We start from the raw sequence: 20,471 nt of genomic DNA, 5'->3' as shown, positions 1-20,471 counted from the left end.
AAAAAAATAATAGACAATATTTAGAACAATGTTGGTGACAGCTGTTGCAGAGCCCTGAACAGCCAGGAATTACACATCAATAAATATTTTTTAAATTCCATTAAAAAATTGTCAGACTGCAGAGTTCACTTTCTCAAAAGAAATAGAAATATGAATAAATATACAACCTCCCGTGATAATAAGCTAACTCACAACTTAGGTTTAAGCCTGCTTGATGAAGCTAGCTAAAAATAAAATATCTAATAGAACTTGTAAAACAAATACATGTAACTGAACAGACGAGGCCTAACAACCTGGCTAAAATAATGGATAGGATAAAACCCATTCTGTTTAAGACAGAATTTAAATGCAAGAAAATTCAATTACTAAAAGACTGATCTATTTTTAACATTAATAGAGTTAAAAAGGTGCCTCTTATGTGAGTACATCATAATTCTGAAGTACTCAGCCTTCCTTCTGTTTGTAAAATATGTCCACCGTTGCAACCTTCCAACAGCTCTAGGCTGTAAACTAAACCCAGAGAGATGATAATGGGCTACAAAAGATTTGGCTGTCATCATCTACCAGCACAGCATTTACTTCTTCATTATGTCAAATGTTTTGCCTGCTAAAACAAGAGCATCCTCTGGAGGCAGAAAATAATCAAGTGCTTTTAGCAAGTGAACTGAAAGACTATATAAATAAGAGATGAGGAAAAATACACATACAACACAAGCTAGACTAAACACATTTCCTTGAAAAATCAAACAAGTCCCAAGACATAGAATATGTTGTAACATTGCCTTCAATCACCTAAAAGCGTATGAGAAACAGTGTTGGGAATGTCCCTAAGGTATCATTTTCATTTGCATTCTAAATTTCAGAACTGTTAAGTTTCATAAAAGACATCTTTTTAAAAAAATCGAAGTGAAACAGTGACCTAGAGGTTCATCTGAGAGGCATCTGATGAGATGCTCCTTTCAGCAGCATCCTCAATGATACTACACCAAATTCTGCTTAACAGGAAATCCGTCTGTATTTGGTAAAAACATACGTGTAGCATTTAAAACTATAAATGAGACAGGTACGATCTTGGTCACAGTTAAAAAAAAAGACTTTGGAAAAAGAAAGCGGAGAAACTGCCTTTCTTCTGTATCTTAAATAAGACTGGGCAAAACACAGCACTATTCTCTACAGTTTCACCCTGGGCTGGCAGGAACACAGCCAGTTATCCTCCACAGTTAAAACAATGCTGTAAGAATTGTTGCTAATTTCTTTTATATGGTTGTGCTTATACTATATATAAGTAATAACATATAATAAAGATAACCGATTTTTTACTGATGGAGTCATATTGCATGATTTAGATGGTTTGTTAATTTCTTAATTTTTCCTACTTTTAGCTCCTTGGAGAAGAATCTTTATTGGGGGGGAAAAGTGATCGTTATTCTAAACCGTAAAATAATTTCTCATATACACAAGACCTACCATCTGAGTCACTGCTATCAGAACAATAATTCAGTACAACGTCAGCATAACCCATGTGACATAATGGTTTAAAATTTGGCTCTAGCTCCTTTCATGCTATTACTTGAAAACTGATTTTCTGCTGCAAGTCTGCAGTTTGTGTTTGAAATGTAACTACAAGTTTAATAAGATCTCTTATTTTTCATCTTCAAACAACCCACTGTAAAAAACATCATGCCATTTTGATACTCCATTAAAAAGACAGGTATAATCACCTGGAGAGAGACTCGCTCACTGTAATTGTAACTAAAATTTTGCGGCTATGAGGAAAATAATTTGCCCCAAGTGCCAATTTATTTATTTTTCAAATAGTCTGCACTTTTTGTCAACCTCTTCAGAGTCGTAAAAATATTCTCTCTCAATCACTTTATGTGGCAAGTTTTATCCCCAAAGGATTTACGTTAGAGCGTCTGTACACACTCGTACAATATTTCTCAGTCCTATCTTTAGTAAAATTCTTACCCTTCTAACACATTCAAAGGAACACTACATAAAACATCTCCAAATTCCACCTTTCCAGAAAGGCGTGATTCATGTTTCCCTTTTTGGCGAACATACCATGAACGCTGTTTTAAGAATGGATTCTGTTTTGTAATCGTATGCTCAGAGTCACCATGTACCAATCTGAGAGACAGAAAAGCCATATAAGGTCATTTAGACCACCACTCCCTCCAGGTCAGGGCTGTTCCCATAGTGTGATTTCTAATGCTTTTTTCCCAGCCTACTTTCAAGCGTCCTAATGTTTACTTTTACCTCCAGTTATCCCAATCTGTACAAGACCACGAGTAAAGAGGATTCTGCTTTTCCATCACCATTGTTTTTCAAAAACCACTTCCTCCACCTAACTTAATCCCATTACTCACATACTCTCTTATTACACACAAACTAAGGTCTTTCCCCCCCATCTATTTTTTATACTTTTCCAGTTACTGATTAAAATACTGGATCTTTCTGTCCCATTGACAAGTACTCCTCAACACTCTTGCAAAACAAACTGTCACTAAACACTCTCCAAAACCTGAGCCCATGCCTCCCTGCCTGTTTTAATTAAAAATTTCTTAGTCCTTCATTGTAAAACATCTAAAACATAAATCAAAAGTAGCTCAGGTAGTAACACCAGTAGGAAATACAAAATAGAAGGGAGTGATATAAGTCCATCTCAATGAGACTTCAGTGATGTTCTATTACAATTCAAATGCCAGCATTGACTATTTTACTCTTGATCGTAAGACCAAACTAGTGTGACTATCCATTATTATATATATTTGGAAGAACTACAATGAAGCATTTATTGGCTGTCAGCTGTCAATGAATCCAGGTCCTAATTCCTCCGTAAGATTAAAGTTACCCCTGCTTGTGTCCTAAAAAAGTAAACCAGTGAAGCAAGCTGCACTCATTTCCTAGCTGTGAAGTCTTCAGTACTCCCTGCATAGTAATGGCTTTCAAGTAAGTTTCTCAAGAAGTATGACAGGGAATAATTGTATTTAGAGACTTCATTCCTGTTCTATATCTGCTCCTTTCATCATCACTGGGGAGAATAAATGACTACCTGGGGGATCAAAAAGAAAATACCTCAACAGGAAGTCATTCTGTATCTAACTACTATAAATCATGACATTTTTGAACACGTATACTTTCCCATTAAATTACTGAAAATTATTGGTAAAGATGAAAATTTTTATCTTATGTAATGGATAATAGTCAGTTGTGAAATCGGTACGTGCCTTTTCTGCAAACATTAAAAAGCAGTTAAGCTTTGCATCTTTTAATTACTAGAGTTTATGTAATAAAAATGTATAGATAGGAAACTGAATTAGACACAGAACGATTTTGAGGAAGGGTATATAACAGACAATACAAATGAGAATAATGCAGAGAATCGCATGTAGAAAAAAAAAAAATTAAGCTCAATATTGAAGAGGTTTTTCCATCTGCCAAAAATCCTCAACAGTTTTTTTCAGACTTTGGCAGCAGCCAAGTCACTTTCACCATGAAATGAGAACAGACAAAACCCTGCACAACACCCAGGGTCGATTTTCCCTTCTTCATCTGTTAAGACAACCTTGTATTTTAGCAAATTACTCACCTACACAGTTACCCACCCACGGGCAGTGGTGATCAAACTTCGCTATACATCGATTGCATACACCACAGTGTTTGGACCTCACTGGCTTCCGTATCTGTAATGGTTATTAACATTTGTTTAGAATAGCAAAAAACCCTGACATATTTTTTATATATATATAAAAACCCCCTCAGTTTAAATGTAAATTGATTTTTCTATTGTTAACCCCTTAGAAAACTTCAAACGATGCTAATTTTTAAAGCAGTCTTAGCTATTAAGCTTAATCTATACACTATTTAACAAACACATCTATACTACCTCACTGAAATGATTTTCACACTATTTTTGTTACATAAAGGGTTCTTTTTCCCCCATACAAATTTCTCCTATCCCCTCCAGCTATTGGGCTTTGTATAGCAACCAGTTTCATTTCAGCTTTTTAACAATGAAAATACAGAATGCGTTTGTGTTCCACGATTCTGTCAGTATCATTCATAACTGAGCTCTAACGTAAACTCTTCCAGCTTATTTTCTAAAGACAGGAATATGACTCAACAAGTGGAACTCGGTGGAACTTAAAATGCTAAATTACTCCCAACAATTTTTTTTAAAAGGTACTGTTCTCAAAGAAAACTAAAATGGCAATTAAAAAACCCTGATATTTAGAGTTCTGAGATATGTACATATATACACACACACGTAATTTTTAAGGTGCCACATCTATACATAATTTTCCAGATTCGATTTTGGGAATATTAACATCATTCATGTTCTACATAGGTCAGAGCATTATAGTGTAACACTGATAACCCTGATAATTTTATATTTACTAGTTAACTTTCTAAAAAAGAAACATATTACACTTACTATGGTTACTTTTTTTTTCCTTAAGCAGTTATTTCCTTTTAAATTTTCTGTGGTGAAACTAAGTATTAACTAGTCCAAGAAAAGTATTTGCTTGCAATTTGACAAACTTTACAAAAATTAAGATTCCCTCCCCTCCCCCGCCGATTACTGCCAAATTGAGAAATACACAATATTTTACCAGAAGCACCACATAATTTTACTGTGAGTTACAGAGGTGGTGGAATGTCACCTGTGATTTTCATAACTTGTTAGGTGTATAACCAACCATCTTGGTAGATATATTGGATACTTGGATTTTGACACTGGCAAGTTATTTCCACAGTGATCATCTTTTTTTCCTCTTATTGTTGCAGGGGGTTTTTTTGTGTATGGATATATTATTTATTGAAAACAATACTTAAATTAAAGATTACAAATAAATCCTGCCCTTGAAATTGCATTATTAAGGCCAAAAATGTGTTCAGTATAGGAACATCTCATTTTGGCCTAGCATTAAAAAACCCCCCAAAAACCAAAAAACAAATCAGTGCTGCAATTGATTAAAAAATACACTACCAAGCAGGTACTGCAGAATATACTGAGGTCCAGGCTTCCTGTCTCTGCAAGTTCTACTATTGTCTGAAGAAAAAAGAGAAAAAAAAAAAAATTAGAATTTAGCATATAAACAAATGCTGACAACCGTTGTAATAGCTGCTTCTCAGACCCAGGGTTATGAACTCTATTCATTTCAGGTACTTTCCACACACAGGAACAACTTAAATTCAGCTGAAACTGATTTTAAACCTACTTTGTTAAACCAATATGCACATTTGCTTCTAAATTAATTCTAGCTTATACTTATCCCTACTCTATCTAGGTTTAATTAGAGAAAAAGCAAGCTTATCTTAATTTTGATACATCCACCAGTTTGCAACAGTTTGACTAACCTGTTGTCAAAATTAATGCAGCTGAATTTCTAAACAAGAACACAAATAAAACTAGGTAGCAGGATCAGCCAGTCTAAAAACACAAACTTTCCCTCCAGAGATATCCCATCAAAACCTTTAAATCTATATTCACCTCTTTCCTCAGACGTTGAAGCTTCAAGAAAGAAAATAAATAATGCAAACCAAATCTCCTCTTACATATAATGCTATACTTATGGGTCAAGTGATACACAGAAGTAGGTATCAGTTAAAGCATGCCTATACCTTCACACTAAATGATAGCTCTTTTTATTTTGTACGCTCCTTCAGTACCCACTTCATTGTCAGAACCTAGTATTCCATTAAATGGTTTCCAACAAGTTTTAAAATTCAGCAGCTGAAATGTGTGCTGCATGAGACTTAAGTGACATTTGCAACATCTGGAAAATATCCTGAAAACATCTTTTGCCAGAATAGCCTTCCTTGAACCACAAGGAATTACCTCAGCATAAATAGCCTAATGGCAAATAGATTAATCTACTGGTCCCTTTCAAACCATGTATATCTTATGCACCAAGGTGGTTTCTAACTACAGAAGCAATAAAATAGTCCTTACAACTATTTTCTCACCATAGTAATATAAAGATAACTTCCTTAATTAGATGATGACCACTAAGGTGGGTATCTTGACTGAAGCCGCAGAAGTTTTCCTCCAAAATACTACTCTTAATAACTGGTTAGGAAAAAATCTATGGAAACTTTTCCTCAAAGTAACCAGTAAAAGCTACAGTCAACAGTCCAGGCGTAAATCAGTGTCTTAATGCTTTCCCTGCTGATCTCAGGTAAATAAGGAACAATCTTTACAGTTTTCTAACACTTCTAAGCTCTGAAAGTTGGACTATTTTTCCTCCTCGCTTGTTGTATTTCCATTTGCTATTGGCCTAGTATTCTTGTCTCCACCACTGCAACCCTTGAGATCCCTTCTCCAGCCTACCACTGCCATTCACAAGCCCTTCCATGTCCCTCTTGCACCTTGCCAACTTCAGTACTCTACATCCCTTTCTCATCCCCCTCCACCATCCCTCACTGCTCCAACAGCATTTCCCACTACAGGACTTGAAATTAAAGAGCCTCCCTCACAAGAGTAACTTTTCTAAATAAACCAGATGAACAGAAGGAAAAAAAACCCAACAAGACATATCTACCATGATTTCAATGCTTTTGATGTAGTTTTTGATACCTTAATATATTTTGGACAATTTCTGTGGGAGTATACACTACACTACAGACTAATGAAAGGATGAACAAAGGAAATGTACATGCTGTGATGCTCAGCACTGGAGTTCAGTACTGTCCACAAGCAAGACCCCAAAGCTCAGGAGAACAGAGCTGAACAAGAGCTGATAAACCACTTAAATATAAGTCTCCTTAGAGATTATAGCATAGGCACCCAGGAGTACTCAAGTTAGAGCCACATTTTTGTGGTTTACAAACATTGGGTCTATTTTCTGTGCTTTTGAACTATTAATATTTGATTTTGAAAATTTGGAATTATTTATTATTTATTTACTTATGTTAAGAGTGACTCGGGTTATTTTGTAACACAGAAGAAAGGGCATGACATATCGGAAGAATAAACATCTGAAATTGTTGCTTACTACATACTTCCAAACATACTTAACTTGGTCATCTGCAACTACAAGAACCTTTTTGGTTGCTTATTCCAAAGCTAAAGGCTAACTCAACATAAAACATTTGGAGACAAATTACAGAAACATGCGAAAGCAGTACACTGCACAAAGGTAAGACACGCACCCTACAGTGGTTTATGCCCCTGATAATAGATCATTTCACAATTTGGTTAGCTGCAATGTAAGACATCCAAAACATTCATAGCCGTATGCATCTGACTGAAGAAGTTGCATTTTACAATTCCTATCGAGTTCAGCAAGGCTTTTGTAATCACACTTAACTACTTAAGCAAACAGATCAAATGAATTGCATATTTATGCAATTCGCTGAATCCAAACCAAAGTACAGTTGCCGACTCTTCTATTTAGTCCAGTTGAAGAAAGAGAATTTAGTCTGGAACTTACTTCGGCAAATTTGCAATAACAGGGAATTTGCAAAAGTAGATCTGCACATTGACTATCAACTCAGTAATAATCTACTGGAAAAAATAAAAATCACTTAGGCTATCACAACCATCTTTTAAAGGCTATAGTATGTTTATCACTACACAAGGCCATAATTCCAAGCGTCAGATTTCAATCCACATAGGTGTTTTCACAAATGAGCGTGAAGTAGAAGCACAAAACTCACTTTTGGTGGGATGTGAGCTTCTAGGAAACTTGCCCAAAACAAAACAAACAAAATGTTTCTGCTGCTTGTATGATTTTACAATATTCAATGCTGAGTTTGGCTGCTGAGGACAATGTACTTCAACAACAACAAAAAATTAGAAATGCTAACAATAGTGTTATAAAGTCTTAGAAAGATATCATTAGATCATCACCAAAATTAAAAAAAAGAAATTTTTTGGTTATTTTTATCCTCAGTCAGTCTAATACTTTTAGACACAAAGTTAAGGAAAACTAGAGGTGCTTTGAAGTCTGGAATTTTTTTTAGAATCAAATTAACTAACACTTATCTCACAATGGGTCATTTGTTTCAGCACGGCAAAATTCTGAAATTTCACATTTGCATTTTCACCCAACTGCTTTTTCAACTTTTTTATCTTGAAAATCTAAGTTGCAATTTTGTTACTCAAAATGACCTAAACGTAACTGTGGACCAGTAAGCACTTGAACATATATTCCAAATGTTAAAAAAAGAAACCTGGATGACAAGTGAAAGGAAAACTTTTCAAAATTTTAGACTTCGTTATACAACAATTCATTGAGATTTCACGTACTGAACAGCAAAACTACTCTGACCAACTGGTGGCAGGCTGCTGAAGATCAAGTTTCACATATCCCATACCTTTTTCTTTTGTTCTTCCGTGGCTTTGATGATTCCTGGATCAGATTTCCAGGATTTTCCAAAATTGTAGAAAAGTGCAACGCTATTAGCGAGGAATGGAAGATGTATAAAGAAAAAACTGAGATGTGTTTGAAGTCAAGGAATCTAAAGTTTAAAATCAAATTTCCCCTTGAAAATACCCACTGATAATTCTGAAATAAAATTTAAATAAATCTAGTTTTTACGAATACCCTTGAGTCACTGTCTTCTGAATTAACAAAATTCAGCATTGCTGTAAGAACTAGCTTGGTACTCAGTATTTCCTATTGTTTAAAAACTTGAAAACTTACTTTTTAAAATGCTTTTCTCCATGAGGCATTTCTAAAGCACTTACCCTTCTAAAGAACGAATAACGATACTTCAGTTTTTGTAATTATTTTCCCTTTTAAATAAATTAAATTCCGTTAAATTTATCTTCTTAAAAGTATTTCCTGTTTTCACAATAAACATTTCAGAGTTCTATTTATAAGACAGTCATTTGACTGCCTATGTCTTCAGTGGCTTTTCTCCATGAGGCATTTCTAAAGCACTTACCCTTCTAAAGAACGAATAACGATACTTCAGTTTTTGTAATTATTTTCCCTTTTAAATAAATTAAATTCCGTTAAATTTATCTTCTTAAAAGTATTTCCTGTTTTCACAATAAACATTTCAGAGTTCTATTTATAAGACAGTCATTTGACTGCCTATGTCTTCAGTGGCTGGACATTCCCGTTATATCATAGGAAGGACTGTTTCTAGCCATAGAAGGAATTGTGCTGCAACGACCACTGCTGCGTGGCAGTCACGTCTCAACACCACTTATCTCCAAGAAAGGTACTGTCTGAAACCTGGTCCTATTATAAGGCGATACCCATATTTTACATCAATGAAAGTTATTTTTAACATACTAATACATCTAATACTTACAAAACCACAGGATTTAGTATTCTCTGGAAGTGTTTATAAAATCAATTACCATATAAAGACAGAAAATAACCATTAGTTTTAAAATATATTTCCTGTGATGAATGACTTGCCATATAACATGCCTAGTCTTACAACACTTGACATTTCTTCACAGAATTAAAATATTTCTTAGCAACGATGTTGAAAAACAAAATACTTCAGACGTGCCTCTTCCACAAAAGGTGGAAAATTATTTACTCCAATAAACCGACAAAAGACCTGACCAACCCGACTAAAGATACCTGTCAGCTGTCAGTCGTAACTGCAAGGAGATGCCATATTTGACAAAGCTGTGGTGGCAGAAGCCTCTACAGTACTATCCAGGCAAAAAGGACATGTATTGCTCAGTCACAGATCACTACGCACCCAAATTACACTATATTCTGAGTAACTTGGATGAATATTTCTCTCTACTTCGGTAGTCATTAGAATTTCTACTGTAATTAAAGTTTAATATATTGTGTGTTTGCATTACAAAACCCTGCATATAAGACTTAAAAACAGGCATTATGTGGCAATCTGTACTGAATTGGTAGGTAATACTCTAAAGTCAGGGAAGTGATTGTGCCCCTGTACTCGGCACTGGTGAGGCCGCACCTCGAATACTGTGTTCAGTTTTGGGCCCCTCACTACAAGAAGGACGTTGAGGTGCTGGAGCGTGTCCAGAGAAGGGCAACGAGGCTGGTGAGGGGTCTGGAGAACAAGTCTTATGAGGAGAGGCTGAGGGAACTGGGGTTGTTTAGCCTGGAGAAAAGGAGGCTGAAGGGAGACCTCATCGCTCTCTACAACCACCTGAAAGGAGGTTGTAGCGAGGTGGGTGTCGGTCTCTTCTCCCAAGTAACAAGCGATAGGACGAGAGGAAATGGCCTCAAGTTGCGCCAGGGGAGGTTTAGATTGGACATTGAGTCCCCATCCCTGGAGGGATTTAAAAGACGTGTAGATGAGGCGCTTATGGACATGGTTTAGTGGGCATGGTGGTGTTGGGTCGATGGTTGGACTCGATGATCTTAGAGGTCTTTTCCAACCTCAATGATTCTATGATTCTATGATTCTATGATAAAGACAGTAAAAATTCTAAAACATGTTTTGCATGCTTTGAAAAAATTGGATTTTGAAGTTAGAATAGATGCTCTAATATATTCTACTATATATCTACAAGTATATTCTATTCTGTTTGACTCTATTCTTGGAAAAAGTGTTTATTGAGGGCATTAAGCGGTATTAAGAAAAAAATTACATAAACCATTGATAAGCAAATCTACATGGTAGACATACAAGCAAATATTAAATGAAAAAAACAGAATTTCTATAGAATAACAGTATCTCAAATCCTTCTACACTACTCTTTTGATGTGAAAGAACCATGAAATAAGAATAAATACAAGTAAGGCCTCTTTTTGACTTCTGAAATGCTAAGAAAGTCTCATTGTTCATGTGACACGTATCCCGAATAACTTTTGTTTTTCTTCTGTTGGGGGAAGGAATTGGCTGTGAATTTCTAATTAAAAAATATTGGCAAGTTAGGTTAAAATTTTAATTATGTACCTTATATAGTAGAATGTTAGTATTAACTCACTAAAGGCTAATTAATCTTTCCTCTAACAAGTTGTTTCTTCTAAAATTACCTGCTGCCATGAATAAGCTGGTTCAACTTATTTGTATAGCTAGAGAAAATTACATTTTCCTAAGAGTACTAAAAATATCATGGGGATTTTGCCACAACAGTGAAAATTTTTTTTATTAAAAATATCTTAATCAGAGGTCTGTTACAAACAAAAAATATACAATTGAAAAAAATTATATGACCCATTCCTAATTATCATATGTCATGTCTAGACTATTAAAGAAGATAGGGGGAAAGGCAATTTATTTTTTACCCATTAAAAGGGTTTTTATAACCTTAAAGTTTTGGAATTTTTTTTTACTGACTAAAATTTGGACAACCTGTGTGATAAAGAAGCTGTCCATGGATCCAAGCCACATGAGTAGGAATTCAGTACGCAGAATTTTGCTGAACTTACCTCTCCCCCATTTTACTCCATAAAATACAGGGAGAGCATAAGAGACTCCCCACAGAGTCTAAGTTTTGCCTTTCCTTTTATCACGGTGGTGTCAGATGAGTGCAACGCTGACAGTGTAAATGGTGGCAGGTAAGGTACTTCTGTGCTGAGGATGGAAGATGTCAAGAGACTACATGAGAAAGTAAAGTATAGATGACCTCTATTCAGCTATAAATGGAGAAAGACAGAGTCAGCAGTATTTTTCATTAGTGTCTTCAAAACCCCACTTCTCCTAAATTTTAAGCAAAACTGGGGAGAAGGGATGAAAACCAACCAGACTTTAAACGAGAAAGGAAAATTACAATTATCTTCTCCAGGATATTTCTGGCATCTGGCAACAACTCACCTACCTTAAATGACTCAATATGCAACAGAAAGGAAAAAGCCATGTCCAATCTATGTTCAGCATCAACATATTTAAGTCAGAGAAGCAGTGCCCTACAAGTGGCTATTTTTCTCCAATGGCTATGAAGAGAGCTTAAACAACTAACTTAGATATGGATGCCCACACTAGGGTTATCTAAAATTATGGTGAACTCCCCCTCTGAAGTTTACTTCCAAAGAGATCTTAGCAACTTGCGTCACAGACATCTCTCAAAACTCTCCATATGCAAGAAAAATGCAAGATTTGCATTAGCTACAGAGTAGGGAATCAGTTCTCCAGAGAGAGCACCTCATTTTGTCCTAACATCCTCATTTACAACTACGCAAGGAAAAATACATTACCGTATTATTAAGGGCTGCAAAATGCATGATATAGCAGGCATTCACCTTCTGCCCTGTCACCAATTTGTTGTCTTTTATGAGGTTTCCCCAGTTTTCACTGTGAGAGACAAAGCAGAAACACCCATGAAACACCGCCTACTTTTAGTCCTAATCAATATCCTTTAATTATTAGAACAAGTACAACAGGCTGAAAATTATTCCAGGAAATCACCTGGAATCAAAAAGACCATCTCAATAAAAAGAAAATTAAAACCCAACAAGCACCCCACAACTCATGAGTGGGGTAAACATGAGATGAGCTAATTTTTCATCCTGAACTGCAGCCTATTTAAAAGGGCCCAAACACATGCAGCTTCCTGCTATCACAGCTACATGTCATACAAGAGTCTGAAACCAAGCCAAAATGCCCATTATATACCAAGATGCTCCCTTCCACTAACTACAAATCCAGTAATAAAGTCCTTTCCTCCTAAAGAGAAAAATCTGCAGCCAGTGTAAGCTGTCAGAGATCAATACGTGCTAATGAACCTGCCAATTCATAACAGCTGTACATCTGGATCCAAGAGTCCAGGTAGATAACAGCAGATAGCTACACAAGAAGCCTTATTTGATTTATTAGACAAAATCCATTTTTAATCAACTGAAGCTCTGCAAAAGCTCTCTACCTCCATCTTCTATCTAACATAAAAAAAATCCCTTAGCTTGCAAAAACAATTCATTCACTGCCATCTCCCCCCCCCCCAGATGTTTTTTTTTTTTTTTTTTAATTTCAAAAAAGTATTTAGACACAGGAACAGAAGTTCTGGATAGCTGGGCCTGGGGTTTGGTTTTTTTGGGTCTTTGGTTCCTCTAGAAACATGGCTGCTGCCTTCTTTCTTTATGCATACAAGGCTTTTTGCTGTTTTCCTGAAGCTTATTTTGGTAACATGAATGGGGTTTTTTGTTTTAAATGCTTAACTGTACCAATTGGCTTGTTACAGTTTTTAAAACACTATGCTATTGTAACAGCTTTGTGAAAGCATGAAAATCATCATGAATTCTCTTACACCCAGTTTTTAAAATGATCCCTAATTGAAAAAGTGTGCAGTGGTTGTTTCCTTTCACCTAAAGCCCATCAATACATGAAGTATATTTGAAATAAGATAATCAATACAGTATTAGTCAACAATAAATTATTTTAAAAATTATAAATTCTCATTATCTCAGCATTGCAAGTAGTATGCTATACCAAAAAAGCTGAAGTAATGAAAATTGCACGCTCCCATTTGCGCCGAATGGAAGTGGTTGAACAAAACAAAACAAAAAGGTCAATACTTTCGGTTACAGCAAACCCTAACATCTTAGAAAAACAGAGCAGTATAAGAACATTCTGACATGACAGGCACTATTTGTTCAGCTGGAACCGAAAAGACTGGGTGAACAACTGAGATATGAACTTGGTACATGCGTCCTGAACTTTTACAGGACACAAGAGGACCTTCTACCTATAAATGCTAATGAAAAAGAATGAAATATGAAATTCTAGTCTCACATTATTAAAAGTGTACTTTTAAATCCTTTTTTTTCCCTTTAAAAATATAACTAAATTAAAATATAGTGATTTAGTGGGTAGGATTTTTGAGGGTATTCCCCCCCACTCTGCAAACAGTAGAAGATTAGACTACACTAACAGAGCAAGACATCCTTTGTTATGGGCAAAATACAGTTAAAGGGAAGCAACAAAACAGCAGCAAAACAGTGGCAGGGAAGCACAGGACCATAGACTCATATATCCATAAATACACAGATCATAACTTCCTCATTCCCAGCAAGAATAGGATTTCTATTTTAACAAATATACCAGATACAGAAGCTGCTGAGAAAAATCCAATAGAATGGAAACGTTTACAAAAATTCAGTACACTAGATTCATCTAAACTGTTTGAATTTACTTTCAAGATTGGTCTTTTAGAAGACACATGAATTAGAATTTATAGACTTATTTTTCATGTGACCACCATGAAATTCAAGAAAACACACTGCTAATCTTTGGTTTTGTTTATTCTTTATGACACATTGTTTCGACTGCCCTTTTCTGTCTCATTAGGATTAAACCCAGAAGACCAGATGATCTTCCAGACACCTTCAACATATCTACAAGAAAAGAAAATTCTTACCAAACAGCTGGATATTAAAGTAACACTTGCAGCAATTAAGACCTTCATATTATTTACAATATAAAGTTTCAGTAAGGCAATTCGTGATAGTTGTTTAAGGTTAGAAACGTCTTTCCTGAGCAAAAGATGGTCAGAATTCATGAAAACTACCACGACAGGTTTTATCACTCGAACATTACAGAGTAACTCTGGTCTGCTGTAAGTAATCATATAAAGCTGTAAAAATAAAGAATCCTTTCTCCAACCACAACGCTGTGCCTCATGCTATAAAAATAGAGCAAGCATACAATTTCTTTTTTCCAATAAAGCTACAGGGCAATTTTCCAGAAGAAGAATAATGAATTTGGAATCTTATTACAAAGACTTCCAATTAAAAATCACCAATTAAAGGAAGATGGCCTCAAGCACTAAGTCTCTAAAACTGCTTGTCAGAGAACTGTGTGAGCTCTAATGAAAGTAACTGAAGTTTTAGACTACTACTTCTGTGTACAAAAAGACTGTTGCAAAGTTTTTGAGGCACCTACCTTAAATTACAGAAGCAGTACAGTATTTTATTGACATTCTGAAGTCAGACATTATTAGGGTAATTATTTGTCTATGGTTACTACTTCTAATGGACAATGAACATTATTCTGTGACAAAAAACCACCCAAACTTCAAGTTACATTAATCAGAATGGCTAACAGAAATAAAAATCTAGGCAAGATTCATACAAATATGAAGAAAATATGAGTTTCAGGATAAAAATCTCACAATTTGCCCACCTTAAGAAACAGCTTTCTACATCAAGATAGAGGCCATCATCAAGTTGTGTTGGCTGTGCAGCCATTTTAATACGGTCAAGAACTTTAAATCAAAGTTGCACACATTCTTAGATTTGGTTCGAGCCGATGCTAAGTTAGCACAAGAAAGTATTTCACAGTAGCTCAATGTTTGCAGCCCAAAACATGTAGTAGCATTAGCAAACATGATTTTCTAAAGAAAACCTACAAGGTATGGAGAGCTGAGATTCAGAAGTGAGAGGGTGTAGTTATTGTGACTGCCTCAGAAACTTGTATTTTACTGTTTGCCAAAAGTCAGGTTTTTCTTAACAAAAAGAACAGAAAAGCAACTTCAGTCTAGAGGCATGACATATTTAGAGAGTTCTACTCCATTCCATAAAAACTGGAAAAGTATATCTCCATTTTTAACTACTGCTTTTAAAAATGTTTTTCATATTCATTTTGTACTCACTTTCCTCATTCTGCAGTTACTAGTAAATTTGAGTAAAAACATAGAAAATCAGGCCAGACAGGGAGACTGGTAGTAGGACCAGCATTTCTAAATAACTATTTCAAGAGATACTCGTGCCAATATTGATGGAATTTTTTTTTTTTACTTAACAGCTACTAGATTTTCATTTTTAGGTTTTTTAAACGTGAAATAGCAGTCATCTCCAGTCACCTGGGACTGCTATTATTCACAGCAGCACCTCTGCAAACGCTGTCAGCATGGAAGCCAAAGGCAGCATGGAAGCAGGGTCTCCTCTCTGTTCTCAACCCAAAAATGTGAGGCTCATTTAGCTAAGGTCGGAGAACGTATTAACAAGATGATAAAAGGGTTGTACTGCTACTATCCTATTTCATGGTAATTCCTTTGAGGATGAAAAGAAAACCAGTTTCTAGAAAAGTCAAGCCAACATCCATCATAAATATTAAGTTCACTTCAACTATAAGAACTGTATTAAACATTTAATAAAACATTAAATCTCCATTTTGTTTTCTTGGTTATTGTAATTACAATACCCAAGAAAGTTCTTTAAAAATTTGAATCTATTTTCTTAAGGTAACTGACATTCTTCAGTGAACTCTGAATCAATTTCTACCCCTGTGAGTATGAAAAGTTCATATCTAGGCAGACAGTCAAAAACATAAAGAGATGGGAATATGCTGAATCGCTATAATCTAGTGTTGTATAATCTACAACTTCAAAGACTGAAAACACAGTTAACAAATGTATCTAAAGTTTGTATGAAATGGAATTTGCAAAATCTTTAGGAAGAACTAACTATAAAGCTAATTCCACTGGAATTGATATATACCATGAAATTACCTACTGCTTTTTCAGAAAAGCAGTGTCTAAAAATGCAGTCACTTACACCTTGTTACCTCACAGCCAGAGCATATTTTTTAGAGTTGCTTACATTTCCCCCACTTAGCAAACTGGTAAAGCACAGGAAATTTTGCAGACTACTGTAAGCCAATTTTGCGGAAAATCTTTCACTTACTGAAGCAAAGCAATAGCGTGCACATTTTTAAAGCGATAAAATAATTACCATCAATATAGAAAGCAATGTTTAATGGAGATAGCTATTTTAAAGTTTTACCTAGTTTACTTACTCTTATATGCAGGATATATCTAGGTATTACCTCATACTACTAACATGAAAAAAATATTACTTATTACTGTACACAAAAAAGGATATCATTCCAAAACCAGAAGAACCACGTTATGTACATCCAGAATTTCGTTGCCAAGTATATTCCAAGAGGCAGTGCACTGTGCATGGAGTGATCAAAGAATGACCTGTAAAGTAGTAGCAATGTCACATGATAAGTTTCAACATATAAAATGTAAATCCTAAGCTACTGCTTCTGAAAAACACTTCCCATTAAAATATGTACTATATAGGATATTGCAAAACACGCCATAAAAACATTTTCTTCACTTTTACCTTCAAAGTTCATGAGAAATTCCCATTTTCAACCTGTCCAGATGAAGGGTCATGACTGAAAGTTAGTTAATTAAAATTTATACATTTACTTTTGAAGTGAATGTCAAGAACTGGACAAGAAAGGTAGAATGAGTAAATACTCATGCTAAAACTACACTGTGAAAGCAGTTAGAAACCTGTGAGATTCCTAGCCTACGCGGATAGTGGTTGCAAACTACATTTACTTATGAGATTTCAGTGCTAAAGTTATATTGGAAATCCATACAGTGAAAATTACATGTTAAAATTACTTCAGTAAAAAAAAAGTTTAAGAGACCTTGGTGTTATCAGCCTACATACTTGAAATATTTCAGATTCTTGAATCTTTTGCTTCTGTTACAGTTGGCAAAAGAAAGTCCAAAAAAACCCCAGATTAATTCATTTCCCATATCACTAGATTTGCCAAGTTCTAAGATAGAATACTGCTACTTTAATTAAAAAAAGAAAAATTAAGCCGTCAGAATTATTTTCACCTTCTTATACTCTTGCATTTTAAAGACTATTCTGAATAAAGTTGAATATAGTTGAGACAAACTAGGTGAGTGACTAGGTTACTCCATATTCAAGAAAAAATTGCTAAACATATCAAAAGTCGCACTCTAAACTACTAACCTCCTTGAAATAAAACTTCTTCCATCATCTGCCTAAACATCCTTACATTGATGCATTTCACTTTTTGTCCTGGTGGTGCCCTCAGGGCTGCCACAGACAAATGTGTGCACAGAGTAGTTTCCATTTCACTTCTTTACTCCTTTCAGTAACTGCCTCTTCTCAAATGGAAGTTTCTTAGGTCTTTTGAGAAAATCCAATGAGGAAGATGAGCTAAGATGGTGAGTAATAAGTGAATATACATTTGGACACACAGTAGTTACTCAGCAGTAATCTTTCAGCAATTTCTGTGCATTTTTTTTCTGTGTGAAAGGAGTAGGGAGGAAAAACACAGCTAAGCAAATTAGCTAAAATTCAGCAGGGAAAGGAAATACTACTAGAATAATAGCAAAAGTTTCATTCAAACCTGGGCTTTGTGAAAAACACTTTTAAAAGTACTTATACTAAACATTAAGCAAAGGATAAGAGAAAGTAAGAATGTTAATCCTGAATATGTGTTAGGTGGGTCAAAAATATAAAACTTGACAAAACGTAGCTCTTGAGAAACTTGAAGAAATCTTGTCCTTGCTTCCTGCAGGAGGCATGGTTGAGGATTTGCATTGCCAAATAATTTGTGGGAGGAGGTCAGCAAATTGCACAGCCTCAGAGGTGACAAAAAGACTGAACAGATCATCTCCAAGATCCTGCAGAGGCAAAAGCTTGATGACCCCCCACCTCCCTCCCAGTGTACTAAGTTCACTAAAATTCTATGAACTTGGTTTAAGGAACAGATATATTTTCTTTTTCTCTTTAAACAGAAAGGAAGGAGAAGCAAGTGGTTCTAATAAACATGACAGACAGTGCCAGAAAAGCAGAAGTGCTTGTAAGTATGAAGATATAGGAAGTTCTTCTATACATGCCACACATGACAACGAAAAGCAACGGACAGATGAAGTAGCCTACAGATCTTGAAAATCCATTGGAGCATGCCTGCATGTGTATGTGTGCACACGTGTACGTGTAGGTGCATTTACAGATATTTAAAGTAATCACAAACACAACTAAAATTCTTTATGATCAGGTAACAAATTAAAGACATAATTAGAAAGCAGCCTTTTTCTTTAGTCACCCCTTTCCACAACAACAGAAGCTACAAAATCTGACTCTGACTTCATTTCTCTCTATAAATCTCTTTAGATACCTTTGGGTATTTAAATTCTGAAAAAATAGGTTTTAACAGCACACTTGCACATATCTTTTTTCTATTCCTTTCTCATAACTTTCCCCTTGACTGCTTTCTGCAAAATTCATGCTGATAACTCTTTGTAGACAGACATTCAGCACCCTCCTCTGGATAATGACTGAATTTCTGTTCTGCTGTTAGCTTCTATTAGCTCAGTGGTATTCACCCAAGGTAATTCCATGGCTATTTGCAAGACAACAGAGCATTACAAGAACTGAAGTCACACAAGATCTTTCCCAGAAATAGTAATAAAAAAACTCCAACAAAAAATTAATGTTGCACATTGAAGAAACACACAAAAAATAGAAATTTAAGATTATTTATCCAATAAAGATGCCAGCAAAACACTTGTGTGCACACTAAACAGACAGTGTCCTGGTAAAACACTTACTTTGAAAGAAACTGCACCATAGCCCAAACGCCACCATACATCAGCCCTTTAATGAGCCAAGAATCAATGTCTAGGTCTGCTATAAACCCAACCAGCCAAATAACTAGGAAAGGAGTTCCCAGCATCACCTTCTGACGGAATTCCTATATAGAAACAAATATCAGTAAGTAACTCTATTTTCAGGAACAGATTGTATAATAATATTCTATATGAAATAGGACAGTCACAAAAACTTAAATTAGTTTTCAGGACGCTTGACAGAGGGGGAGGAATCTTCATAAATTTTTCTCATTTCCTATATTTACATATCTCCAATGAATGTGCAGCAAAAAAAATCTTCCTAAAATTTTATAACGAATCAGTAATTTTATTTATTTTCGAAGAACTGTCTTCTAGAGACTTTGCTGTTAATCCAGAATAAAGGCAATAGTAGTTCTTTTTTAAGAATCTGTCAAAGTGTATAAACTACTACACAGTACATGGTAATCTCAGAGAACTTTAAAGACTGCAGTTATGTAAGTAATAGATAAAAGTCATACTGAAGTGTCTATGAAGAAAGATAGGACCTTTTTTGTCTTATACTATGTGGGTACAATTCCTGATGAAGGCACTGAACTCTTTCCAGATCTTCAAAGCACAGTCACAATGCACATGTACACACAGTGCAATGCACAACTCAAAGTCAATAATCACTGCATTATTATATTACCACAGGGTTAAAGCACAGGCTGTACCCAGGGCTTTAATCATCAAGATGCAATGTATCTTTAAATCAAGAAGCTGTAACAAATCAGTGATAGCAATACTTAATACCCAGCACAACACTCTACCTGGTAAGAAAATATTAACTCTATATAAGTTGTCAAACTATACTGGCAGGCAGACAGTTCTTCATGCTAGAGTAGTATGTTACCCTTTATACCCTCATTTCTTGCCTCCTCCTATCTGCAGTATTAAATAATAACCTGAGAAGAAAAAGGCCTCCACATCAGAGATTCATTATACTGCCAAGATTGACTGCTTCTTTCATTCAACACAAATCACTACATAATTAGAGAGGAAATCAGAGTTCAGGATATCTAAAATGCTTCTTTCCTTAGATACTTGAGAGTCAGCTTTGTGAAAGTCCTGGCTATCCCCAACAATACCAGACCACTTGGTACTTGCCTAACATTTAGTTAGCACAAAAACCTAAAGGTAACTGGGTGGAGGCTTAGGGTCTCCTTTCCTCCTGCCCTGAATA

At 35.3% G+C, this 20,471-nt stretch overlaps 1 protein-coding gene across 1 annotated transcript in view; it reads right to left on the bottom strand.

Moving 5' to 3' along the window:
* ZDHHC17 (zinc finger DHHC-type containing 17) overlaps window positions 1-20,471 on the bottom strand; it is a 60,858-nt gene that overhangs the window by 8,378 nt on the left and 32,009 nt on the right. The window contains exons 9-13 of the mRNA XM_009278930.2: window positions 19,229-19,371; window positions 16,719-16,819; window positions 8,326-8,450; window positions 4,994-5,056; window positions 3,593-3,686 (exon numbers count right to left, since the gene is read on the bottom strand). Coding sequence (XP_009277205.2) covers window positions 3,593-3,686; window positions 4,994-5,056; window positions 8,326-8,450; window positions 16,719-16,819; window positions 19,229-19,371 — 526 coding nt within the window. The remainder of the gene's footprint in view (window positions 1-3,592; window positions 3,687-4,993; window positions 5,057-8,325; window positions 8,451-16,718; window positions 16,820-19,228; window positions 19,372-20,471) is intronic.

Source organism: Aptenodytes forsteri, unplaced genomic scaffold (genome assembly GCF_000699145.1).
Source record: "Aptenodytes forsteri isolate BGI_AS27 unplaced genomic scaffold, ASM69914v1 Scaffold259, whole genome shotgun sequence".
Classification (NCBI taxonomy): Eukaryota; Metazoa; Chordata; class Aves; order Sphenisciformes; family Spheniscidae; genus Aptenodytes; species Aptenodytes forsteri.
The sequence above is the reverse complement of the archived record's forward strand: the minus strand, read 5'-3'. Positions and strand labels throughout refer to the sequence as shown.